The following is a 27,122-nucleotide window of genomic DNA, read 5'->3' as shown; positions in this document are numbered from 1 at the left end:
ATTACCATGAACCATCCCCCCCATCACTCGCATTACCTCCCTCCCCAACCCCCTCCCTCGCCAACCCTGTCTGTGGAAATACTGTCTTCCACGAAACTGGTCCCTGGTGCCAAAAAGGTTGGGGACCACTGCTTTAGATGAGAGATATACCTACAACATGTTTCTAAAAATAGCCTTGATGGTGAGCAGTTGATATGGGGAAGATATCCCTTTGGTTTTAAATTATTTTTACACCTGTAGGTAAAACCTCAAACCCTCTAACCCCTGTGAACCTTTCTTGGATACCAGTTAGTTATCCTTTACTCAAATAAACAGCCCCCAAGTAGAAGCAGATACACAAAAACTTTTATTAAGTGGAAGTTAGACTTCATGGTAATTAACCAGTTACAAGTGCATTTCAATGCATGTGTGTGGACACCGTAGAAGTCAGAATGGTCTTCCTGAAAGTCCAGTGTTCTGGCTCGGCACGTGCCAGTGCAACCCAAGGTAGAACCATACACGCAGGAAATACAGGGCAACGATGACGTCAGACTAGATTGCAACACCATATTCATTGTTACAGCTAAGCATTACAGAACATGAAAGTCCAAAGACCAGAAGACTATTACTAAAGTGATTCTTACTACAGACCTTTACTTCTACTTAAATGCTTCCATAGGACCAACGTAGCAAATCCTCAACTCTGGGGGGACAGCACCATTTCTATATTTTATGCTTAAGTGGGCCACAGAAACTGTAAACATTCAGTGGTCCTTGTGATGCCCATTGCAGGTAGATGCCAGCTGTCCCCTTGGGAAAGTGCAGTTTACTTTAATTGGTGTCAACATTTTATATTGTAAATCTTCCATCTGAAATTTTTCTTCTCTTTCAATTAGCACCAGTTTATTTGAAATAGTTTTCCTGGTGTTAAATATTTAGGAAACATTTTTTGTTTAACCAACACACAAAGTCCCAAACAATGGAAAGCAAAAAAACATTCAAAAAGTTGTTTTAGAGAACAGCATTTAGAAAAACAACATCATTTAAACATTCGACAGATCTATGTACAAGGTGCCCAAAGCTGGCAAGGAGCATGGCTGAGGAACAGTCACATAAAAGGTTTATTAACCTGAACCTTCTCAGGCTGTATTTACAGTCGGATAGGTATTCAGAAATGTAGTATCAGAACATCTGAATTTGGCTAAAAATCATATAAAAAGACACATCCCCACCCCCAATAACTTCTAAATAGGTAGCAAACATATCCAGTATAACCACAAGTACCAGGTTTAGAAGTGTGTTTTTCCATATTTTACATACAAACAGCTGAGAAACTTTCTCAGTGGACACAGAAGAGATCCGGAATGGCAGAGAAATGGAGTTCTTTATTTCAACATTGTCAGATGAAGGAAAGAATTTTTTTCATGCTGAGTAATGTAGGAAAGTACTGATTAAGGAGCAAAGATAAATTATTAGGGAAAAAGGTTTCAAGGAAATACAAAATCTAAGAGGGCTGAAGAAATGTGTGTATGTTTTATATGGACTTTCCAAAAAATACAAGTAATGATCTCCAAATAACTTTGAAAAAAAGACCAATGATTTTGCTTTGCTGGACAATATTTTTATGTTTTGTTCTTCAAAACTATATAATCCAAACCCTTTGGAGAATAGTTTTTTTCCTTAGATTGCGACTTAAAACACAATAGACACAACCTATGCTATATTCATCCAAGGCAATACTCATTAACTTCATGTAGTTTTGTTTGCTTGTTAATCCAGTGTTACTAGAACAGTCACCTTTAAAAGAACTGGGCCCATTTTTGTAACAGCCCACATTTCCCATTTCTGCTGAAGAAGTAAAATATAAACCATTTCTCCTTTATTCACTTCATGGCTGAATTTGTTTAGAGCCTGAAATTTCAATGCACTGTCTTTAAAAATATCAGCTAGAACTATGTAGATGGAAGTCCTACAACCCCGTAATGACATGCATTCAAATGTGTTTTGAACAATTTGCAGTTGTGGTAAGTCTCTTATGAAAAAAATTGACTTGGATTGGATACAAAATAACATTACTCTTTGAAAATGCATAGTTTGTAACTTTTTACATTCATTCACTAATATTAAAGACTTTTGTTAAGCCAGTACTTACCTCCGAATGGTGGTAAGATTGCATTTTGAAAAATCTCTAAAAATTGGAGAGCATTGCCTCATTGCTTTTGAATTAGTGCCCGATTCCGAGTTAATGCCGGTCACGTTAACACCCGCATCGTACAGGAAGGGTTGCTTCTTCTGTCTTTCTCTTTTTGTCTAGCAGGCACTAAAAAGCAATGCTTTCTACTCTCAGCAATTTCCATTAAATACCCCATTTTAGCTATTTTATAATTTCATTTTAATAGGTTAGATTTGGTGTAGAAAACAATTTGAAAGATGGCTTAATTCTTAAAAGTAGCATGTTTTTAAACCCTATCATGGATGAAGGGCAACAGAGGTCTTGTATTGACTGTGGTTCTCTCAATCCCCGGCTCCCTCATTTGAAAAAGATGACCGCAGGCCACTCGGCTGTAGTATTTGATGATAGTTACAAACCCTTTGGGACCTAGCGATTTTTTCTTATCCTGAGTTCTTCCTCTAAGTATATAGATTTTGATACATGAAACACTTTGGAAACTACACTAGTGTCTGGTTATTCCAGAGAGCTTATGTTTCAATGGCTGACTATCGTCCAACCATTAATTATAAAAATAGGAATTTAAGGGCATGTTGTAGGAAAATACTGATTAATGACATTTTAAAAAAACGTATATGATCCGCATGCCTGGGTTATTTTACACCCAGGACATTTTCAGTTATTGAAGTCACAGAATTAGTATATTTGGGGAGTATTGAGTTCTTCCCTAAAAATCTAAATCTATTCTAAAGCTTTCTACCAGTGATCACAGAGGTTCCCCCAAACAGTCGGGATACTTTGGAAGAAGAAGCTTTGCTATCATCACAGGGCTTGGTCAAGTCACAGTCATTGCTTTCCAATTAGCAGAGTGTAGGGGAAAAGGCATAAGCAAAGCAAGCATTTGTAATCTGCAAAGTGATGCATCTTTTTTTTGGCCGTACCACACGGCACACAGGATCTTAGTTCCCCAACCAGGGACCAGGGATCGAACACATGTCTCGCTGGAAGAGCAGTCTTAACCACTGGACCGCCAAGGAAGTACACCCCGTGATGCATCCGTTCTTTTTGTTTTTGTTTTTGCTTTTTAATTTCCCTTGGGTGGGAGTAGTTTATGGATTATGCTACACTGTATATCCCTGAGGGGTAATCCCATCTCTGGAGCCACTGGCCCCCAAAGCTCTGCCTCTTTCCTTTCTGTCTCGGCCATCTGTGCCCAAAACATGGGAAGGGGGCTCCACCAGGGTGAGAGACACGTGCTTCACAACACGAGCAGACTGGATGAGTTTTCTCTTTGCATAAATATAAACTTAAAGCAATTATACCCTGCAGGAGCCACTACCTTTTCACACAATAAAGGTCAATTCCATTTTCATGCTCTGTAATCCTGGGCAGAGGTCAGGGCCTAGAGCAATGAACGTGAAGCTCTCTTCCTCTGCCCTGATCACTCCATTGGCTTTGCTCTGGAGGGGACCAGTGGGGTAGGGGACTTGGGAGGCGGGCTTTGAGTCAAAGTGAAAGGATTAGGTATCTGCCTTGTCATTCTTTATCAGTGAGTCTGACCAAATCTTTTGTGATGAGCGTGGCAGGTTGTCTGCTGACCGACCTGCTCTCTGAATGATCACCCAAAACTGTTCAGACAAATGGAAGCATTTCCCGGAAGGAAGGGTGTAGCCTCATAGACTAAGCCTAACATACCAGTCCTGGTAATATTTATTCCCTTGGACCTTAATTGAAGAGTGAGAGATCAGGAACACAGAAGCAAAAATGTTTCATCCGGGGCTTCTGGAAGCAAACATACATAACAGCATGGCCTCTGGCTTGGGCGGATAAAGGCAAAGAGGAGAGGGTAACATTTTACTAGCGAATTCGAGGTGGTTGCCGAGATGGGAAAACAAGACTAGTAACTAGAATGGGAACTGTCCTTTCTCTCCCTTAACGCTCAATTTCTTCTTCTGAATGCTGGTTTTTCCTCTTTAGTCAGAGACGTAAAGAGAATTCAGAAGAAACTAAATGAGCCACTTTTTTTTTTTTTAAAGAAAATTACTTTCTTTAATGATAGTGCTGTTGCCTTTTTCAGGAGTTGCTACTTGCTCCCCTGGCTAGTTTTTCTGAATTAAAAATTTAGAGGAAAAAAAAAAAATTTAGAGAATTGCCCCTAGTAAGTATGTAAATGTAACGGTTAATCAGACTTGAGAATTAATTTTTAACACTTTCATAATATAAATAAAGGGGATCTTTCCTTTGGAAGCTGGCAGTTAATAATTATGTGGATGGTGCTCAATAGGAAAGAATATTTTTAAGAAACAAGGACTACAGTTTAAGTGTTGAATTCATAATCTCCACCTTCTTTCAAAAATCTATAGTTTTTTTTTTTTTTTGAGTGGTAGCTTCTTTCTTCTTCCCTAGAGCTTGGGTCCTTTGAAGTCCTGCCACTATCATGGCATTGGTGCTTACCACTGCAAAACGGGCTTCTTCTCCAGCAGAGGAGGAAAGCTCACTGTTTCTTCCTCCAGCACCGTATTGCTTTCGAAACATAATAAAAGTATCTTTTATCAAAAAGCCTGTTAATGAAGCAGGTGATGGGCCAAAAAGGTTTAGGCCCCATGACTAAACTTGTGAGGGGCTTTACCCTAAACTCAGGATGTGAAACCTGTGAGCTGATGGGAGAAGGGGAAGATGAAATCCGTTCAGGGACTGGTCAACCTTTTAATCACTCACAACGACAGAAATCTCAGGCACTGCCAATGTTGTTTAAATTATATTCAGATTTAAACTTGACCTAACCATATTACCGGGTGTTTCCAACATTGAGTTGACAGTATTTTTCAATTTGATCATTACAAATTGTAAATTTGAGCTGTTTTCAAATTTGGGGGCATCAACATAAGTTTACATGGATAACAAATGTTGAATGTTAGCGGCAAAATAACTTTTTTTCCAAGGAGTCAAGTTTTACTCAGAACATTGCACCAGCTAATCAACTCCTATAATTAATCACTTAGATAGTTGGAATCTAGGGAATAGGGGTCTGGTAGGTACCCTAAAGGGATAAATTCGGGGGTGACTGAGTGTGCATTTGACAATGTGAATGAGTGGGCTCTATATTTCTATGCTGAAGTACCTGGATTGTAAGGATGGGTGAAGAACATGGGTCCCTGGGTCTTCTCAGGTCTAGAGTCATTCTGGAAGACTGAGGTCTGAGCCAGCTCTTACACACGCTCTTTCCCTCCTCCCTCCAGGCAGTAATGAGGCCGAGTCACAGGTTGAAGACCACTTGAACCAGGCTGGCCTTGGAGGTGGTGATGGTAATCTTAAATATTCTTATTTTACACTGGGTTGTAGGGAAGGTCAAATGAAGTCATGTATCTGAAAGAGACATACTTTCTCATATATGTGAAAGGGTTAGTGATTATCCCAACACCATCAGGACTCTGGTGTAAGACACAGTCTAAAATAGCTTAGTTCATCCAAATGAAGGAAGCAACGTCTAATTTTTTCCATGACACATTTATTCCCATTTTGTCTTTGCCCTCAGGGAAAGGTGTTAAGGTTTTCTACGTGGAAAAACTCCATTTTGAGGTTACTGGACATTCTAAAATACCTAAGTACCTATCAGTTCTGAAGCAAGGATTTTGCCATGTCAGAGGTGAAACAAAGGAACTTTTATCCTGGGATGCAAACTCATGAGGCAGGATGGAGTGGGAGGGGGTGTGGAAGGGTTGGCAAAGGGCTTTGGCACAAGGAGGCAATGTGTGCTATCTTAAACTGCAGGGGCTCCTGGCTGCCTTCTCCAAAGGCACAAGGCTGTTCTTTGCCAGCCCTCATCACAGTGGTCACGGCAGTTAAAACAGTAAGAAAGTTAGGATTACAGTCATTCCATGCTTTGGGGCCTGGCCCGGGCACGCCAGGAGGCAGAGTGACAGCTGAATAACGCTTCAGTATATTTTGATCAGAGGCAAAGCTAGTTTAAGGATATTGTATTTTTATCTTCAAGTCTTCCATGAGAATGATTTCTGGGGAGAACTGGCCTCTTTCTCTTCTTTGATTTTAGTTGCCCAGATGGTACCGATGTGTGAGTTTGTAGGGCTGATGGAAGAACTTGAACTGATGGCTATGGAAGGTGAAATCTGCTTTTCCCAACAGTTGAAACTGGTGGCCAAAGGCTGCATCTGCCCACATACAGGTTCTCTTTGGTCTGCACACCGTTGGCCAAGAATCTGAGTTTAGCTTAAGTGTCAGGTAACATTATATTTCCAAGTCAGAAGATCTAGCAGCCCCAGGCCTGATTTCTGTATGGTTCTGATTGTCTAGAGCTGGGATCCCCCTTTAAAGGGGGTGTGTGTCCTCTTCACCATGATCTCCGTCATTCTTTAGTGTCCTTCTTCTGCCTGATCTGAATCGCTCATTTACAGAATCTACCTGTTCTTTCCAAGGCATCTGCTTAGAAAGGATTAGGAGGCTTCTATTTAAATAGGAAGCAAGACTCATTTGGTTCAAAACCATGCAGCAATAAACACTTCTTGGGAACCTTTAATGCCAACATTAGAGATATTCCAAGAGAATGAAGATGGAGATTTGGGCTGCTTCATCTCAGAGATGAGGCTATATACATTTTCCCCCAACTCCATGCATTTCTAGTTCTCATGTGTGCAGATTCTAAAGCCTGTTAGAAAGCAAAGTCAGAGTTACCCTCTGACCACCTTACAGGGGTTGCCCAACGGGTGTACGACCATTCTATCCCAGCTTTTCTTTTGATGTTATCTGCATACTTGACTAATTAGTTTAGCTTTTGAATTACCGAAATCTTAGAAAGAAAAGATGCTTTCTTGCTTTAACAGTGAGTGGGCTAGAAAAAACTGTAGAGCATTATGAAATGGTTTTGGCAAAGCTCAAAATTATTTGTACGGTTAATCAACTCTCCATGGCTGCCTTCCTTGTTTCCCGACTCTTGGGAATACAGTGACTTTCTGATCTCAGACTTGCCTGTCTGTGAATTCTTCATGTGAAAAATCAAGCACTTGTTCTGGTAAGGAATTTAAAGTTATTTAGTTAGTGCTGGGGACAAAATTATTTTAAACATCACTGATTACCTAAGAATTCTATGTTTGGGTTTACACACCATGATTTTAGAAATTTCCATCAAATGATACTTGCTAGTTAAAAGCAGCTTTGTGGTTCTGGTAGGTTGAGGAATAAGTTTATCCTTGTGACAGGAATCTATCATTTTACACTAAAGAATTTACAAGTATATTTCTCCCATTGCCTATAAGCATATCTATTAACATTTTAAAGATTTAAGATACATAAGATGATTCTTAAAGTTTTTTTTTTTTTTCCCCAAAAATACTTTGAAAACACGCTGGTAAAGATAAATGGAGTAGCTGTTGCCATCTTGATTCTCTTGTAATAATCTTCCAGCTGATTTGCATTTCTACCCTTGCTGCAGAGGGTTAATTGAAAAGATATGCATCAGAACGCTTGCTTAAAAGAGGCATAGCCCTTTGTTTGGAGAGCAGGAATTGCTTATAATATTAACACTTCCTGTCTGGTAAAATATTGTATTTTAAAAAATAAGCTACAATGTATAAAACCAAGGTCATTTCCCACAAAATGTTCATGTTCTTTGTGATTACAAAACACTGCATCTTGTAAAATATTTCCAGTTCTGTTAACTTGAGAAGTACTAATGCTTATTATAAAAGTGTCACATCTCTCAGAATTGTAGAAGCCTACGCAGTATATTTCTTGTCTTATTTGGAAAATTAAGTTATAATTATTATTGTATTTAAGATTACATTTTGACACAACACATTACCATTGTGATTCTCAGACTCACAAGAAAAGTTATAAAACATGAGATTGTCTTAAAAAAAAAAAAAAAGGAACTATTTACAAAACAGGACCAGAAGTAAAATTCCCATTTTGATTTCTGGTCCTATGATAGATACACCTTTTAAAGCATGTATATCATTGATTGGATCTGGACTTTTTCAGAGTCAGTCACAATAAGCAAACCAGTCGGTTTTAAATGCATTTTATACTTTCTTGCTCTAGTGGTGTGCATTACTTAGTGATACAATTGGTACCTAAAAGTGCTAAGCTCGTTTTATTTACTGACTTCCGGTTTGACTAGTTACAATGCAAAAGACAGAAGGAAACAGTTCCGCTCTGGAGGAATTCCCACAGGTATGGGGAACAGGGAAAGCGTGTGTGCTGCTGGTTGGGTAATTTTCTTAGAGAAATGAAATTTCCAGTTGACCCGTGTGCCCAGCGCTTTCTCCAAAATGATCCACATCCTCATCCATATTCATGAATCGTGCTCTGTTTCCACTCATTTGTATGCACAAATTCTTCCCTGCGTTCATACAGGTCAGAGCTACAGTTGATGTGGTTGACAGAAATTCTACAGGGTCATGAGAAAAAGCAGCACCTTGTCCACAAAAGTCCATGGAAGTTTGCTCCTTAACCTGCTGTTAAAGTAAAATGCACGTCTTTCACGTCCCTCACCTATAGAATTCAGCTAATAACCAGTCATCCAACCGGCTGATTATAAAAAGGAACACCAAGGTGTCATATTCATAATTACATTCACAAACAGCCTTACATGAGTCTGTGAAAACCCACCAGGGACTGTGCTGTGGTTCAGATGTCAGCCTTAGAATGCAGGTCTAAGAAACAAAGAAACTGTTCTGTTTCATAGAGCATTCCTCCACACCTCAAAAAGTCGGTACTGTCCAGTTCATGGCAGTTTGTCTTGAAATGGTATCGTGTTCATTAAAAAACAAACAAACAAACAAACAAAAACTGTTCTGACTAGAAAAGATGCTGGAGATAATAAAAACCTTTCTAGTCTTAGGATCCTCCAGATCTATTTTTCACATACCCTTTAGTTTTCCCTGAGGAAAAGAATATTTTTTACAGTATTTTGCTACTATTCTCAAGGTATTCTCTCCCCTATGTACAAGTTCTGTCACTTTTCTCTAAACATTCCCAAGTGAATGCTGCGTTTTCCTTTTCCAATGAAGTCGGATGAAGGCGGAAATGGGTTTTAGCAGTGCCGGCTAATTCAGAACCCAGGGCTGCTTTCAAGTGTGGCTTAGTGTGACACCAGCGACAGTGGACTTCAACTTAAGTGATCTTGAAATTTGATAGAGGGCATGTCAGTTTCAGAAATCTTTTGCAACATACATGTAACTATTTTTTTTAAAGTTTTGTTGGAAAGCCCAAGAACTGTAACACACATCATATTGAAAGTGTTCATCTGCAACACAGTTATGCCTGGACAAAGGATCGTCTCATAAAGGGCACCCACCCTGTTGGTGCACGGAGCTGCTGACAGGCACGCACATTCCTGCTCAGAAACCCACTGCCCTCTTCCCGACACTGGCTTTTACCAAACAAGGGAGGGAACTTCCCAGCAAGTGAGGAGGAGAGCAGTCTGTGCCCACCGGAGATGCGCACGGCAGTCCTGCATCCCTGGCCTGAGTGCTTCCCGCAAAGGAGCTCTCTCCTTGCTTCAGTCAGCTGCTCCCAGAGCGGGAACCTGGCAGCTCCCTCGGAGGTGCCCAGGGACAGTCACCACCAGCTGATCAGCACTAGCATGGTGAGCCCGAGCCAGGTGTCCACAGCCCTCCTGTATCTCCTCTCTGGCTCCCCACCCACTTGCTACCCGGGTGTTTCCTCCAGGTGGTCCCACTGCCTCCCATAAATTGGTTGCACATTCTCTGGGAAGAACTAAGGCTTAAAATGACTGCTCTCTGCTGTGCAGCTATCTGGAGAAGCCTGTCCATCACCAGGAAATGCCTTCTTTGGAGAGAGATGAGAAATCTTTTCTGAAGGAAAGGGTAACGGGGAGAGAAAAGTCAAAGGCTACCACACGCCTTCTTTAGAAAGGCTCTGGGACCAGAACCCACTGCATTGCCGTTCCTTTTGCACAGACAGGTGCCCGTGATGGGCGAGGCTTTGGTCAAGCAGCCACATGCCCTGGGGCTTCCCTTCCCACCCGTACTCCCCTCCACCTGCCAAATGAACACAGAAAAGAACGTGGTACCACAGAGAAGGCATAAAACAGGGACTTCCCTGGTGGTCCAGTGGTTAAGACTTTGCCTTCCAATGCAGGGGGTGTGGTTTCAATCCCTGGTTGGGGAGCTAAGATCCCACATGCCTTGGGGCCAAAAAACCAAAACATAAAACAGAAGCAATACTGTAACAAATTAAATAAAGACGTTAAAAATGGTCCACATCAGAAAATCTTTAAAAAAAAGAAAGAGGAGGCATAAAACAAATCTTGGACTTAATTTGGCACTTCATTTAGTTCCAAAATATAACAAAATAGCTCTACATTTTTTTTTTTAATTTTAGCATTTATAATCAGTACTGTATATTGCAATTTGTAGCTTTCTGGGTGGCTTAAAAGAAGTTTCATCCCTTTTCTTCAAGGCCAGGCAGGTGAAGCTTGGTAGTTCCCTAGTCATTACATGCCTTGGTACAGGCAATCAGTGTCTGTGTGCAGGAAGTACTGAGGGTCTGTGCCCACCTCAGAGCTAGAGAAGAGGACACACAGAGCCCCGGGCTGGCCAGCAGAAAGGAGCCCCGCGTGAGTGTGAGATGCAGAGAGTGTGTGTGAAGAAGGCTTTGGAAGGAGAAGAAATCCCAAGGAAGCTGCATCCAGCTCTACCCTTTGCTTGTATCGGTGCATTGGCTAATACCCAGGCAAGGACTGAGCTTGGCTCAGCCAGGCCAGAGCCTAGCACTAGTCACGGGCTGTACCTCTGGGGGCAGAGTCACAGAGCCTCACTCTAGGACTGCTCCACAGCCACTGCTCCCTCCTTGTGTCCCAAAGTGCTGGGAGTAGGGGATGGATTTAGCCCCTCATCACTTTAATCTCTTTTGATCAGTGACTTAATCCAAGGATCAAGGGCCATGGAACTTTGCTGAAGAGAAAACCCTCTGCTCCACTACTGCACCCCAACCATCACTGAAGTCCACGCTGAGCCTGCTGAAATGGCTGACCAGCCTTGGACTGACCGTGGCCACTGGGCAATCCAGCCACAGTGCAGGGCCTTCTGGACCAGGCCAGAGCATCACCTCCCAGCAGAGATGCTTGTGGGTGAAGCGACAAGACACCAGGGAGGAGAAAAGACAGGCTGGGGTAGAGGATGCAAATACGTTTCTGCACTTAAAAAACCCTTTCCTGGCTGACTTTGTTAGTGCTCAAACATACATTATAGCTGGTGCTGTATTGATTGGTAATCACGATGTGATATTAAATGAAGCTCTTTCTCTGCTCTTAAAATAAGTGTTTTTAAAGAAAAAAATAAATGAAGGAGGAAAACAGGATCTCTTTCAAGGAATAATGCTTCAAATGTCATGTGAGAGTTTAAAAAATAAAATTGCCAAAATATATGAATGCACAGATTGCAGATGTTACACTGTAGAACCTCCTTCTTTTTCTCTTGCTTAATAAAAAAAAAGAGGATAGTCCTTATGACTAGATGACTTCTTTCTACTCTTTCAAAAAAAAGCGTATGTACAATCTCTAAATATATTAAACTTTGCTCTGTGCAATTTCATTTAACATTCCTATGGCTGATCCTAGGCCCCCGTCCCGACACAGTGCATCCTATAAGGTGCTCTTACTTCTTTGCATAGGTATAGGAGGAATAACTTTAGCAGGGCAATCAAGAGTAGGGTAGACAGAGAATGAGCTTATTTATAGGGCTTGACAACTACTCCCCTGTCCCCGCACCACTACCACCAAGACATACAAACAAACAAATACCATGCTAGAAAGTCTAATAAATGGAACACAGTGCAAGCCCTGGTCCTATTAAATGGAGAGATTCCTATACCAACACGCATTTTCCTTTTGGTGTTCTGTATGTTCCCTTCTGAGCAAATTCTTAATGAATAGCTCCAATATTTTGATAAGAAAAATAAAGGTTTGGACCTTCCTTTTCCCCATATAATCTTTACATTGTTCATTAACCCATCTCCCAGACATGCTAAAGCATAAAACCTATAAAAGTGCACTCAGAATGGATGTTGACCTCACATAACTTTCTGAACAGATGGGGACGTGGAGGCTGTGCTCTGCTGTGTAAAGCACACCTGCCGGGATGGTCTGGAGTTCTCTACCTTTTCTGAAAACAGTCAGCGGTGGCGTTTTGAGGGAAGGAAGGCCTGATGAGCCACTGACCTGGCAACAACTGTCAGATAAGCAGTGATGAAGAGATCCGAGCTATGGCTGGCGTCACATCCCTGAAGGAAGCTTTGAAGCTTACCCAGATGGCAACGAGTGCCAGGTCTTGAGTGCGTTGTGGCCGGGAGAGCGTGGGCCGGGCCACCCCTCAGGGAAGGCTTCCGAGGAAGACTCCCAGACGTTTCCCAACAGTGACAGCGGGATGTCCTGAACTCAGCTGGGGCTGAAGTCTGCTGGTGATGTCCATTGTCTATCTTTTTTCAAGCTTATGCCCTCCTGGGCCCTTCAAGCTAACAGCTCTACCGTGGTTCAGTTTGGGGCCATTCTTTAAAACAAAACAAACAAACAAAAAAGACATAGAAAAGATACCCAGAGTGCCGCCGTTTCCTGGCAACACATCATGATGTGTACTGCTCCCAGAAGTCCGATGGAGAACAGGCAAAAGACTATTCACAATGAAAACAGGTATCGCTCTTTGTACAAATGCTACTGAATAACATGTAGCTTTTTTTTTAAGTGTCAAAAAAAAAAAAAAAAAAATCTCAGAAACGGCGTTATCCAGAAAGGTTATCAAAATAGGCCTCCTTTCCAGGAAAAATGGGCTGGGTTGGTTCGATTGCTACAGAAGTCCACAGTTTTCAGAGCTAGACATACAGCAAAAAAAAAAAGTTGATTTTTTAAGGAAAAAAGTAGTTACAGCTGCTCTCGGCTGGGTTCTCAGCAAGAACAGTGAGGGTGGTGACCTCTTTTGTTTTTTGCTGTGATCTCACCAAGGTTCCCGGAAGTGCTTTCCCTGGGTTTCAAATGTGTTTTGTTCAGAAGGAAAAGCGCTTTCCGGCACCCTCAGCACAAGTCGAGGGCAGGAGTGTCTGGGCGACGAGCAGGGGCCTGTGCATTAGTCAATGAACCGCTGGCAGGCCTTCTTCCAACGGCAGGCCGTGCACCACATGTCACGGTTCTCCATGCCGTACACCTTCCGGCACTTCTTGCCCTCTCCCCGGGGCTTCCTGTAAGACAGGCCAGGAAACAGTATTCAGTGTGAGGGATTCAATGGGCATTCTTTGGAGGGCTCAAAATACCTGGAAAAATCTAGAAAAAGTTAGGAAACATAGTAGGGCGTCTCTCTAGGTTCAGCCATTAACCTGTGTGGGATGTTTTCACAGCCACTACACTGAACTGTTAAAATTTGCTACTTAATAGTACTTCCAGTACTCTTCAGCTTCTATTTGTCCGTTTGTAGACATGTCCATTTGGGCATCTGCATAACACTGAATTAAATAAGTAAATACAAGAAATACCAGTAGAGAGCATTATTCTTTCAAGTTTTTAAATATGTACTTTCAAATGCTCTCTTGCTTCTCAAATTTCTAGTCTTCTGGTTAAGGGAATCCTGGCGAGGTCCTCCTTCATCTGGATTAAAAACTCTATTTTGTACTTCATTTCATACAGACGTTCATGCAACATGGCTTTAAAGAGACCCTGTAATCAGCATTACCTATTCTGCAAGAAAATTTACTGTAAACTGTGACCCCAGAAAAATAACAAATCTTTATCAAGAGTTAATCGATGGGGAAAACCATGGGAACAAAAGAAAGGGTGTTTCATCCATTTCAGGGGAATTTTACGAAGATTGTATCTCTGGTTTCTCTTTTCCTCGCTGTTCTACTCTTCAGTTAATTCCCTGGAGAGGAGGCATGTGGGGTGTCAAGCAGTCATACCTTAGGCTGACCGTCCCTCTGGGTGGGGAGGACAAGACGGTGTGAGTGTGCTGTCTCTGCTCTCCTGTGCCCACCGGGTGACTGTGGGTTGGTGACACCTAGTAAGCACATGCAAAACAAAGTTAACGGGGCAGGCTCTCCTCACCATGCATTTCATTAGCCTTTGCCACGTGGGCAGGGGTACCCAACCAACAGACACGGAGAGGCTGTGCTTCCTTCACAGAGACCACATGTTAAAATGGATGGGGTGATGCTCATGGCAGAATTTAAAGGCATCCCCCAACAGAAAAGACCCAGCAACAATGAATACTTTACAAACCTTCATGACTTCACAACACCTCTGCATTCCCAGTTGCCCATTTTCACTTGAATAATATTTTAAACCTTAAAGCATATTCCTATTCCAAGCCTCATCCGTCTCTCTTTTAAAGAAGAAAAGAGGTTAAGAGAGTTCTCTGGGATTATACAGCCAGTCAGTGGCAACACACAATGTGGATCTCAGCCTTCTGTGTATTCAGTTAGATCATTCACAGCCAGTAAATAAATGGCTTCTTGCATACGATGACCACATGGCAGACTCTGGGGTCTGAACAGAGATAAAGGCAAGAAGCAAAGATCCTGAGCAAATCAAGGATGAATGTCAACCTTGTAGTACTTACTGAGCATCCACTATGTGCCAGGGTCACTGACAACAGCTTTACTTTCACATCTACCCCATGTGATAAGTACTCACTGTTCCTATTTTATAGATGAGGAAACCAAGCACAGGGATGTTAAATAACTTGCCCCAGGTCATGGAACTTGCAATGGCCAGGGCTGTACTGAGCTCTCTCTGATGCCAGAGCATGTGTTTAACCCCCTTATGCCCCGCCTCTCAGTCATAATGATGGGAGGGTCCCCTTTGTTCTCCATTCCTCTTGCATTTCTCACTTATTCTCTTTGTATCACCTGCTCACCTAGCACTAAATATCTTCCCAGCAAATGGGATTCTCAAAGGCTACACAAAACTAATTTTATAACAAAAGATAAATGATGTTTCAAGTAAATATACAATATTGCCATATACAAAAGAGCAAACATCTAATAAATTGATAAACTTAATCACTTAGAAGCCAACATGACCACAGAAATACCAGTACCAACCAACAGTCACGGAAACATTCCATAGAATTGATTTTCTCTAGTACAGGGACCAGTATTTTATATTTTCTTTCAATGTAAAGGAACGTACATAAGTGTTATTTTCCTAGTCATTAATTAAAAAAAAATTAAACACGTAAGAAAAAAAAAAACCTAACATTTTAAACCATTATTGCCATGAGTCTCATTTATTCTGTACCATTGGTCTTTACTTTTTGCTAAAGTTAGGTGGATTGAGGGCCAGCAGAGGTGAGTGACATACATAATTTTTTAAAAACCAAAGCTTTGGAGTTCAGTGTCTGCATTTGATGTGGATGGATATGCAGGTTCTTCCAGAAGCAGAATCCCCACCTCCCACTCCCATCCCCCATCCCATCGGGACCAGGATGCATATTAACACAGTAGAAGGAGTGAACGCTTCAGAGTTTACTACCACTGTAGACGATCTAGAATATGCTCATATGACTTGTCAAGTGCTCAGGACAATGAAAAAAAAATTTTGTTTTTAAAATTATTGTAGAACTTGTAGAATCCCAAGAGCACCTCTTTATCCAGTCAGAGAGCTGGAAATGTTTAGGTGACACGACAGTGACACTGTTTCCATCAGCCGGGGATAATGTGGAAGGTTCTAAGTTTTGCAGAATTGCCATACGTCAATTTTGTGTGGGGTGATATGAGATTATAAGATGCTCTTTATTCAACAAATATTTATTAAATACTTACTATGCCCCAGGCACTGTTCTAGATTGTGGGGATACAGCCCTGAACAAGATAAAGTCTCTGCTCTCATGGAGTGTACATTCTAGTGGGGAGATAGACAATAAATACAGAACAAGTAAGGGCATTTTAGTGATAAGTGCCTGAAGAAAATAAAATAGGCTACCAGGCCAAGCGTGATGGAAGGAGAGGACATATTTGTTCAGGGTGGTGAGGGAAGGCTTCTTGAGGAGGTTACCTTTGATCTACAGGGCACTCTGGGGGAAAGGGGCGGGACAAGGGCCAAGGCCTCCCAGGTGCAGAGTGCCAGTGGGGCCGGAAGACAATGCGTAGGAGGCAGGAGGAAGGCGGGAGGATGGGAGGTGGTGGGTTCAGGTCATGCCTTGGAGCTGTGATGAGGAACTTGAAGGTGATTCTAAGTGCAAGGGAAGCCAGTGGAGCGTTTTAAGAAAGTGAGACATCTGATTAATGCTTTACAAAGATCGCTCTGGCTCCTCGGAGAATGGGTTAGCAAGAGCCCGTACAGGAGCCCCGAGGACCGCTTAAGAGCCTTTTGCACTGTTTCAGGAGAAAAACGTACTGGTGATTTAGATGAGAGTGTGGCAGTGGTGGGGAGAAGGGGCTGGATTCGTATCCTGTAGCGGCAGAGTCCGGGACTTGCTGATAGATGGGATATAGGACAGAAAATAAGAGGACAAATCTTTCGATGAATCAAGGATGAAGCAAGAGGAGCCAAGGATGCCTCCTAGGTCCTGGCCTGAGAGGCTGGAGGGATGGAGGTGCCACTTAACTGAAATTAGAACACTGGTGACCTCATAGGTTTAGGGGAGGAATGAGGGGCAGCTTTGGACCTACTGCAGGAAGAACCCTTCTCCACCTTCTTTATTTCTGCTAACGGCTTTCTTAAGTCTGGAGTTGAGGGCACACGTGTTCCGTGTCTAGCCCTGTCTGATGGCAGCCCCTCCCGTTCCACAACAGACCTGGGTTTCTACAGGCTGCAGCATAGTGGAAGCCGGGACCCTCTTCCCACACCAGCGTGCGGCTTAGTTCTGTGGGAGGATCAATATCCTCCGGCTATTGATCGGGAGCTTTCCTGGAGATTTTTTAATAGCAAGACAATCATGTTTTGGCATCTTATGTTAGCTGGCGCTGAGGGTAGGGGGAGGCTGGCGTAGGGAGCCAACATTTATTCAGTGCTTGCAAATGTGAAAGGCCACTAGGTTATTTATACTCCCTTTTAATCTTCACCAAAAAGCCTGCAAAATAAGCACTATCTGCATTTTGTAGGGAAGACAATTTAGGCTTGGAGCAGGGAACTGGCCTACATGCATCCCAGAGTTAGAAGTAGTATCAGTAATTACCAAGAGCTTGTTACACTAAGCGCCTTCCCCTGTGTTATCTAATTTAATCCTCATAAGGAGCCCAGGATAAGCATCATTATCACTTCCACTTTATAGATGAGGAAATGGAGAAGTTAAGGAAGTTGCTGAGGCCACACAGAAAGTAAATGGCAGACCCGGGATTTGAATATGGGCTGTCTGACACCAGCCGACCTTGGAACTCGGTTCTGACCGGTGTCAAAGCCCTGCTTTTTCTCTCTTCCATCCTGCCTCATAACTGATGGCAGTACTGTGTGCCCTGGAATAAAGCCCTGGAAAACATGATTTGGCTCTCTCTCCCAGTGGCCTCCACATTCCAGAGTTATTTGTTTTACATCTTAACCATTTTTAAGTTCTATCTGGGGACATGTTTTATAAAGCATATGATACACTTAGAGAGAGTACTGTATGGTATTATTTCTAAATAAATAAAATGGGCTGTATGCCTGTAATTTGTCTCCTGATTAGGTGTGACCTCAGAAGAGTTTAAAGAATTCTAAATTATAGTCTGCAAAAATCGTGGCTAATTTTTCCCATATGTTGAGTATATTTGTGTTAGATGAGTCAACCCCAGATAGGGAGAAGCCACTTTCTCTGCCCCCGGTTTTACAGTAATGAGACATGTCACAGATAACAACACTAGGAAGTACAACATAATGTCAGCCAGTGCCAGGCATTGTGTTCAACAATACAATGATACAAGGTGGTTGTCGTAGAGCTGAGTCGAGGGCATTGCTTGAAAGAGGTCCTGTGACCGGCTAGAGGTCACGGCTTGTAAATGCCAGTCAGGACTTGCTTCACACTAGAGCAGTAATATAGATGTTGTGTCCTTCTGTAAATATGTTGGAGAAATTTCTTTTTTGTGTGATTTTCTATCTCCCAAGTGGGAAAAAAAAAAAGCCCCTTTTCTTGGTTTTAATCTCTTCTAACATAATATTCTGAACCCTCCATCAAAGTTTTAATAAAAAACAAACTAGCTAAAAAGCTAACAGTTAAGCACTACTATTTCAGGTCTGGAGACTGTCTTTCTGGCCTGAAGCCTCTTGGAATGGCCCTTGGATAGCAGGTTGATTAGCTCCTATTTGCTTGCATGGGGCCTATTATGGACTGGATTTTGTGTCCTCCCACCCCCCTTCACATGTTGAAGCCCTAATTCTCAGTGTGGCTGTATTTGGAGATGGGGTCTCTAAGGAAATAATTAAAGACAAATGAGGTCCAAAGGGTGGGCCCCTGATCCAATAGGATTAGTGTCCTTAGAAGAAGAGACACCAAAGGGCTCTCTATCTCCCTACCCACAAAAAGAAAAGGCCATGGGAGGATATATCAAAAAGTTGGCCCCTGACAAGGTAGCAGGAGAGCCCTCACCAGGAACTGAATCAACTAGCACACTGATCTGAGACTTCTGGCCTCCAGACTTGTGAGAAAATAAATGTGGGATGTTTAAGCCACCCAGCCTATTATGGCAGACTAACACAGGGGCCAAGAGCTCTCAGCTTTCTGCCATGAAAAGACAGGGAAAGAAATGGAGATAATTAGGGGTCATTGGGGAAAAACAGGTCAAAGAAAGCAGTAATTAACCATGGTCTTCTCCCTACCCCTATGTCCATAGCCTTGGGCTAGAAAAGACTGAAACGTCACCTTGGTGAATATGCAGATCAACCTTCTGGGCTATACACCTCCGGGAAGAGGTCTTACCCAGGGAACTTATTAAAGCCCCAAATTCAGGAAGTTCAGTGTAGGCAAATGAATAAATAAAATTCTTCAAACCTTGGGATTTCGCAGAAGGAGATTATTTCTACTTTCTAGGAAGCATACAAAAGCATGCCCTCTTCAATACCAGGTCTCAAAGACATGGGAGAAAAGGAAACCTTAAATGGGGTTGACAACCTCAGAATACTTGCTTTGGAGTACAACAAGAAATGTGTTCTTTAATGAGGATTTAATAAAACGGCAACTGCTCTGTTCTTCAGTTTGGATAAAGTTGAAGCCACCACTAATACTAGTACCTTATCATTTAAAACTTTTAGAGCTTCTGTCTGAAAATCCTATTACACGAATTTAGGAGGTGGGGATTCACATGTTCTCAGAGTCAGCCTGGCTCCCTGTCTTCTAGAGGCGGGACTAGCACCCCTGGAGAATTCAGGGACGGTTGCTGGCACCCAGCCAGTGGACATGTGACAGTCCTATGCCTGGGTGGTGTGGAGTTGTGAGATCCAGCCCCCTGTAGAAGGGGGCGGACAGCAAACAGCCAGTTTTTTTTTTTTTTTCTTTTAAAAAAAGCATTGATAGAGAGTAGGGCAACATGAAGAACATTTTTAGTAGTAAGCCTCCTTGTCTTCTTTCTAGAATAAAACAAAAGCCTTCGAAAATGGCAGCTCCCTCCATCCCCTCACCTTTATTTTTAGATAGCAATGGCAAGCTTGACTGCTGAAACAGTCTAAAACCAGATAGATTGGGAATTCTCTGGCGACAGGATAAATTAGAAGCTCACATAGGATTTTAGTGGGATACCTAGTTAACTCAGTTACTCTATGTACTTTCTGTCAAAGCTCTAGTCCAGAACGTCCCTGGTAACCAATCGATAGCAAAATGAGGGACTCTGTCCACAGTGTCCACAGAGAGAAGAGTTTTAAAATTTCACTGTTGAAAAACCAACAGGAGGAGGGATCCTGGCTGGTATCCTACCGTGTAAGACATTTAGGAACTTTGGAGGACATGGAACTAGTGAAATGTCAGAAAGAGAAAAACAAATATCGTACATTAACGCATATATGTGGAATCTAGAAAAATGGTTAAGATGAACCAGTTTGCAAGGCAGAAATAGAGACACAGATGTAGAGAACAAATGTATGGACACCAAGGGGAGAAAGCAGGGGGTGGTGGGATGAACTGGGAGATTCGGATTGACATGTATACACTAATGTACACTATACACTAATACACATGTACACTATACACTAATATGTATAAAATAGATAACTAATCAGAACCTGCTGTACAGTACAGGGAACTCCACTGTACAGTAGAAACTAATACAACATTGTAAAACAACTATACCCCAATTTAAAAAAAAAAAACCACACAGCGTGATGTCACACTATACTTCAGAAGGAGATGATTTAATTAATAGAAGAAAAGGGGAAAATATTCCATTTGGGTTGGTCATAGAGGTAATCTGAAAGGAAGTCTGAACTGGGCTGTTCTGTCTACACACTATACTTGTTTTTACACCAGATGAGCTTTAGGGGGATGCCCTTGAAAATTCTGCTCAAATCAAAGAAGGGAAGGAACGGAATTCAGAATAGCAGGGCTCTGTCGTTCTGTGATTGTAGCTGCCTTGCTGGCTTAGAAGGGTTGTCTCAAATGTCACGTCGAGAGCCACTCTGGGTCTTTTTATGTCTATCCAAAAAAAGAAAAAAAAAGTCACCAAAAGGGCTGATTGTTTACCTCTGACACCCACCTTAGGGGATCATTGTTCCTGCCAGAAACAAAATTAATACCTACATGTCTAAGCTATTCTTTTTAAATGTTTACTAACAGGGCATTCATCGTATTATTGCTTTTTGAGAACAACCAGCAGTTCCCACTCTTCGTGAAGGAGGCACCTTTCATAATTACTCCAGATCCATGATCCTGTTTAAAAATCCTATTCTAGGAGTATTTTCTGGAAGCCACAAATTCTCGAATTGCTGCCAGCAGGATGCTTTTTATTGTTGACTATTCCTCTAGGGAATTTAATAAATATTCATTGACAGAGCACAGCGTAATTGACTGAGCCACTTTCATTTTTATCAGCTCCACAGGAGGCCTTGGTATTTGCTGGAAACCTCTGGGAGTTGCCAGTGGTTGCAATAAGAAGCTTTTGTGAGGTCCTTAGGGAGAGGGGTGGAGAGGAGAAAATAAGGTTAATGTCTATTATCATAAGCCACTTTCCTGAACCTTATCAGGAGTTATAAACCCCCTTGAGCATCAGCGGGATGGGGGTCTATGGATATTCTGTGATAAGCTATAGAAGACCCAATATCTTTTTAAATGAATAGTTAAGAATCAAGCAAATTCATGCTGAGTTTTCAGACAGTAATCATTTACTATGTCAAATCAATTCTTATATACTACTTAAACCCGATGGCATATTTCAGCACTCATTTATTTGCAAATTACCCATCAGCATGGACTATTCAGGCTTTGGAAGAAAGAAAGTGATTTCAGTTTCTACTATTTGAACTTGCAAAAATGACATACCCACAAACAATAATTTCAAAGTCAAATCTTATAAAGTTACTCATAATAATAAATGCCGTTTATGTATAGGGTCTCTTTCTTTTATGTTCAGGGTCTGAGTTCGGCTATTAATTTTATAAAGCCTTTTGGAAACATACAAATACACCACCCACACAAAAAATCTTGATATATTTCCAACAAGTTGTTTATCAACAGATGAAACTGTCTTTTAGTTTCTAAAATTCCAGTCAAAGCACCTTTTTACAAAGAAGTTGGGCCTGTCTGAACCACGAGACACCTCGCTGAGTTTACAAATATCATTACAAAAAAAAAAAAAGAATTCTTCTGGCATTCCAATTTTTGTCTTTTTCTTGCATGTTTCTACAATTTGTTCTCTAAATATATGTCTGGCTTTGACCAGATTTCTGGCTTTTTGCTTTTCTACTTACTGGAATGCCTGTGAAGGTAACTGGAGGAGACTGCCAAGAAATGCTGAAGCTGCTGCCATTGGGGGTGAACTTGGCCGATCCTGGAATGTTCACAGGGGGCGTGGCCTGTCAAATAGAAAACAGAGAAAGTTGTTATGAAAGAACATTTCTCCTCAGAGTCTTAAGCTGCCATTTCCAAAGTAGGGCCTCAGAAATAATCTCAGCTATATTAATGACTAAATTATAATAGGAGGAAATTAAACACAGTCAATAAGAGTAGCTAGAGATAAACTTTTTATATATCTAAGCAATCTAAGGTATAAAAGGAGAAAGTTTTTGACTACCGACTTCTGAAAAGAAATTTGCTTATACATACATATACCTATTTTAGGACATCTGTGATATACAATTCCTCACTATCAAGTTGGGAAGTCACTTTTTTATGCAGTGATGGTAGGTTGTAAATTACAACACTTTGGGAGGGTAATTTGGCAATACATATAAAAATTCTTAGTGTTCTGTATGTTAGCTATTCCACTTCTAGAATTTATTCTCAGGAAATGGATATAAGGATGTTCAGTGCAGAACTATGTATTATATTTAACAAAACTGGAAACACGTGTCCAATAATAGGGAAAAGGGTAGATATATCATGATATGGCCATGGAGCCATTAAAAATGATGTTGTTGAAGAATACTCATTGGCGTGGGAAAATGTTCATGAGATATTAAGTGGAAAAAACAAAGCATAGTGAAAACAGTACTAAAATAGATTCCTTTTTTTTTTTTTAAAAAATGAGTATACATACACACATAGAATACTTCTGAAGGACATACCAAAAATATGAACCAAGGGGCTTTCTTGTTGTTGGGACTAAGGATGGATTTTCTTTCTTTGCTTATGTTTCTAATATTTTTATGCTGAGCATTTATAATATCTGTAAACAGAAAATATCCCAACATTGTGAATAAATGGTTTGGGAAGGAACTTCTAGATCCCTTAGTGTGTGTTCCAACTCTCATTGTATAGATAAGCAGAATAATTTAATTAAGTTGGTTCAAGCCCACGATTTCGGACCTAAATGCGATACTGACAAACAAGAACAAAGGAATGAATAATTCTTTTGACCGCCGTAAGAAGAGTCAGGAATGAAAGTTATTGCATCAACTAATTTAATAATTAGCTCTATTCCATTGCTCTTGAGTTGAAGTCTACTAAATAAATGGCTGAATTCTTCCTCTACAGCTTTAGTTTTTCTACTTTTATATATACAGTTGCTAGTGACAGTGGTTTCCTAACTGGCACCACTGGAAAATATTTTGGCAATACATAGCTGTTCATGTTATATCCTAAGACTTGATAATTACTCTTCTGGAAATTCAAAGAAAAAATAAAGCTACTGGCACAGAAGTATCCTCTGTAGATTTACTAATGATAATTAAAAAGCTGGATAGACTAAAAAGTAGATCCCTAACAAAAGAATGATTAAAACAATTTAATGTTTTGATTTAATTGAATTCGGTTATATATTCAGTTCTATGGAAAGTGTTTATAAAACAAGGGTGGGACAACACAATTACAAATATGTACAGGAGATTTTTCTTCTAAAAAGTTACGTAAGGTTGTTGATAATTATGGGAAAATTTTTTTAAAAATTTGAGCGTATTGAAACTTTACTAAATCAACACTTAAAAGAGTTAATAATTGCTGGGGGAAAAGGAGCTTTAGCCGTGTCCTGTATTTGCAGGATTTGTCTCTAAGGTCTTGTGAGACTTTGGAGTGAAGCAGAATCCCCTAGAGGGTCTGTTAAGCACAGACTGCTCAGCCCCACCCCTCCTTCTGGTCCCACAGGTCTGGGGCAAACCCAAGAAATGTACATTTCTAACAAGTTTCCAGGTGATGCCGACACGGTTGATTTGGGGAACACTGACAACCACAGCTCCAGTCTGACAGAGTTAGTTACCAGTTCAGAAGGGAGGGCACTAAGTCCCAGACTGGGGTGCAGGACGAGGGTGGCATTGTGTCAGCACTTTTCAAGGCTCATCTTTTCACTTATTTTATTTTTTATTTAACAGGTACTTATATCACGTGCCAGGCACCCTTCTGAGAGTTTTACAGTATTAAGGATTTTAATTCTCATAACAGCGTCTCAGGGATCGGATCTTCAATCAGTACTGCAAAGTCCAAGGACCTACAGGGTTTCATCCGTGCGAGATTCTGGCTTTAAAAGGAGAAAAAGAAAAAGCGAACTCTGCTACTGGGCTCTCTTGGATGCTGTTTTTCCACTGAGTTATCCTTTACTCAGAGGTCAGAATGCTACTGCTTTTGGTCAGAAGTAAAGTGATTACTCTCACGGTCCCTTGCCAGTCACCTGGTAAGCGTGGTCGGTGTGCACGAGGTAGAGGGTGGTGGGAGCGGAGCGGCTCAAGGGTGTCATCAATTTTGTCTCAGTTTTGGCACAAGGAGTTTCTGTTCTGCTGGAATCTGGGATGGGGAAAGTAGGAGGCGAAGCCAGGGACTGGGAGGGCGAAACCGGGGCCAGGCTGCTCAGTCCGTCTGCCACCGAGTCTGTGTTGAGCTTGATCTCAGTGTAGTAAAAGTCTTCTTCTCCATCACTGTAATCAGACTCCCCAACACGCCTAATGCAAAAGAGAGCAAAACAATCCTACTCACCCAAGCCATTTTCTTGCCTTGAAATCTGGCATATCACATGCTGTTCCTTCTGTCTGGAATGCTTTTCCTCTGTTCTGTCTGCCTGGCAAACTCTTACCTATCCTGCAACACTCAACTGTCCACTTCCAGGGAAGCCTTCCTTGACTTCTTAAAGCAATGTATGCAATTAATCAACCAATCAATCAATTATTCAACAACAATTTATTGAGAGTCTACTATGTCCTGGCTCTTTTTTTTAGAGTCCCACTCTTACAGTGAACAAAACATAAATAGACTCTGCCCTGGTGGAACATATAGTCTAGGGGGAGAGGCAGACAAGAAACCCATAATGGAACACATCAAAAAGAATAAAATACGTAGGAATAAATCTACCTAAGGAGGTAAAAGACCTGTACTCAGAAAACTGTATGACACTGATGAAATAAATTGAAGACAACACAAACAGATGGAAAAATATACCGTGTTCTTAGATTGGAAGAATTAATATTGTTAAAATGACCGCACTCCGCAAGGCAATCTACAGATTCAATGTAATCCCTATCAAAATACCAATGGCATTTTTCACTGAACTAGAACAGATAATTTTAAAATTTGTATGAAAACACAAAAGACTCCAAATAGCTAAAACAATCTTCAGAAAGAACACAGCTGGAAGAATCATGCTCCCTGACTTCAGTATAAAGCTATAGTAATCAAAATAGTATGGCACTGGCACAAAAACAGACACATCGATCAATGGAAAAGAATAGAGAGCCCAGAAATAGACTCACGCACTTGTGGTCAATTAACCTGCGACAAAGGAGGCAAGAATATACAATGGAGAAAAGGCAGTCTCTTCCATAAGTGGTGCTGGGAAAACTGGACAGCAACATGTAAAAGAATGAAATAAGAACACTCCCTAACACCATACACAAAAATAAACTAAAAATGGATTAAAGACCTAAATGTAAGACATGACACCATAAAACTGCTAGAGGAAAACATAGGCAGAACACTCTTTGACATAAATTGTAGCAGTATTTCAGGTGTACAGCAAAGTGATTCAATTATATATATATATATATATATATATTTTAATATATTATATATATATATATAAAGCATATATATATTCTTTTTCAGACTCTTTTCCATTATAGGTTATTACAAGATATTGAGTATAGTTCCCTGTGCTATACAGTAAGTCCTTGTTGTTTATCTGTTTTATATACAGTACTGTGTATTTGTTAATCCCAAGCTCCTAATTTATCTCTCCCCAGTTCACCCCCTCTCATGCTATGCCCTTTGGTAACCATAAGTTTGTTTTCTAATGCTATCTAATGCCATTTGTAGCAACATAGAGATTTTCATATTAAGTGAAGTAAGACAGACAAAGACAAATATCATATGCTACCACCTATATATGGAATCTAAAAAAATGATACCAATGAACTTATTTACAAAACAGAAATAGACTCACTGACATAAGTTACTTTTTAAAAGGATCACTCTGGCAATTGTCTGGAGAGAGAATAGAGGAGAGGAGGGCAAGAGGGGTGGGAGGCCAGCAAGCAGGCTGTGGAGCAGTTGACAGTGGCCGGGCGAGAGGCGGGAGGTGGAAGTGACCTGAGCTCTCAAATCGGGGAAGTATTTTGCACGTTAGGTGTTAGGACTTAATTCCGAACTGTTAGATCCTCTGAGCTCCCTGTGAGGTGCGTTCAGTTTATTTAATTCACTTTATGTAATGACTTGGTACATTTCTGTAATTTTTTTTTAAACCCCTGTCGCCTCCTTAAGACTGATTCTCTAGGGCTATGTCTTGTTCATCTTTGTGTCACACCACACATATCAGTGCATCTGGCCTACAGTAGGTGCCTATTAAATGTTGAATGAATGAACGAAGGAAGCTGATGTTATAGCACAGTGATTCCCAGCATGAATTCTGGAGTCGGATCTCCTGGGTTCAAATCCTGACAGCTTCTAGCTGTGTGTGTGATTTTGGCAGCCTGCACCCTTATATAAAATAGACGTAGCACAGCTGGCCCTCCGTATCTGTGGGTTCTGCAGCTGCAGGTATGGAGGGCCTACTGCATACGTGCTTAGAAGTGTACCGCACACATAATAAGCACTGAGTGCATATTAAATAAAAATAAGGCTGATGTTAAAAGGCCTAAATGTTGGGACTTCCCTGGTGGCACAGTGGTTAAGAATCCGCCTGCCAATGCAGGGGACGCAGGTTCAATCCCTGGTCCGGGAAGATCCCACATGCTGTGGAGCAACTAAGCCCGTGAGCCACAACTACTGAGCCTGCGCTCTAGAGCCTGCGTGCCACAACTACTGGAGCCCACGCGCCTAGAGCCCGTGCTCCGCAACAAGAGAAGCCACCGCAGTGAGAAGCCCACGCACTGCAATGAAGAGTAGCCCCCGCTCGCCGCAACTAGACAAAGCCCACAGGCAGCAACGAAGACCCAAGGCAGCCAAAAATTAATAAATAAATTTATATGTATAAAAAAAAA

The 27,122-nt window shown here is 41.3% G+C and overlaps 1 protein-coding gene across 2 annotated transcripts in view; it reads right to left on the bottom strand.

Annotated features, from left to right (window-relative positions):
* Nucleotides 1-323: 323 nt before the first annotated feature.
* The window catches only part of ZNF704 (zinc finger protein 704), a 218,580-nt gene continuing 191,781 nt past the window's right edge, over nt 324-27,122 (bottom strand). The window contains exons 6-9 of one of the 2 annotated variants that reach the window (XM_059902440.1): nt 24,326-24,593; nt 21,975-22,079; nt 14,069-14,166; nt 324-13,357 (exon numbers count right to left, since the gene is read on the bottom strand). In XM_059902440.1, coding sequence (XP_059758423.1) covers nt 13,246-13,357; nt 14,069-14,166; nt 21,975-22,079; nt 24,326-24,593 — 583 coding nt within the window. In that variant the 3' untranslated portion in view covers nt 324-13,245. Of the gene's footprint in view, nt 13,358-14,068; nt 14,167-20,421; nt 20,704-21,974; nt 22,080-24,325; nt 24,594-27,122 lie in introns of those variants that run through there. The other variant, XM_059902441.1, reaches the window with a different exon arrangement.

Source organism: Balaenoptera ricei, chromosome 17, assembly GCF_028023285.1.
Source record: "Balaenoptera ricei isolate mBalRic1 chromosome 17, mBalRic1.hap2, whole genome shotgun sequence".
Lineage (NCBI taxonomy): Eukaryota > Metazoa > Chordata > Mammalia > Artiodactyla > Balaenopteridae > Balaenoptera > Balaenoptera ricei.
This window is presented reverse-complemented; position numbering and strand designations above follow the sequence as displayed.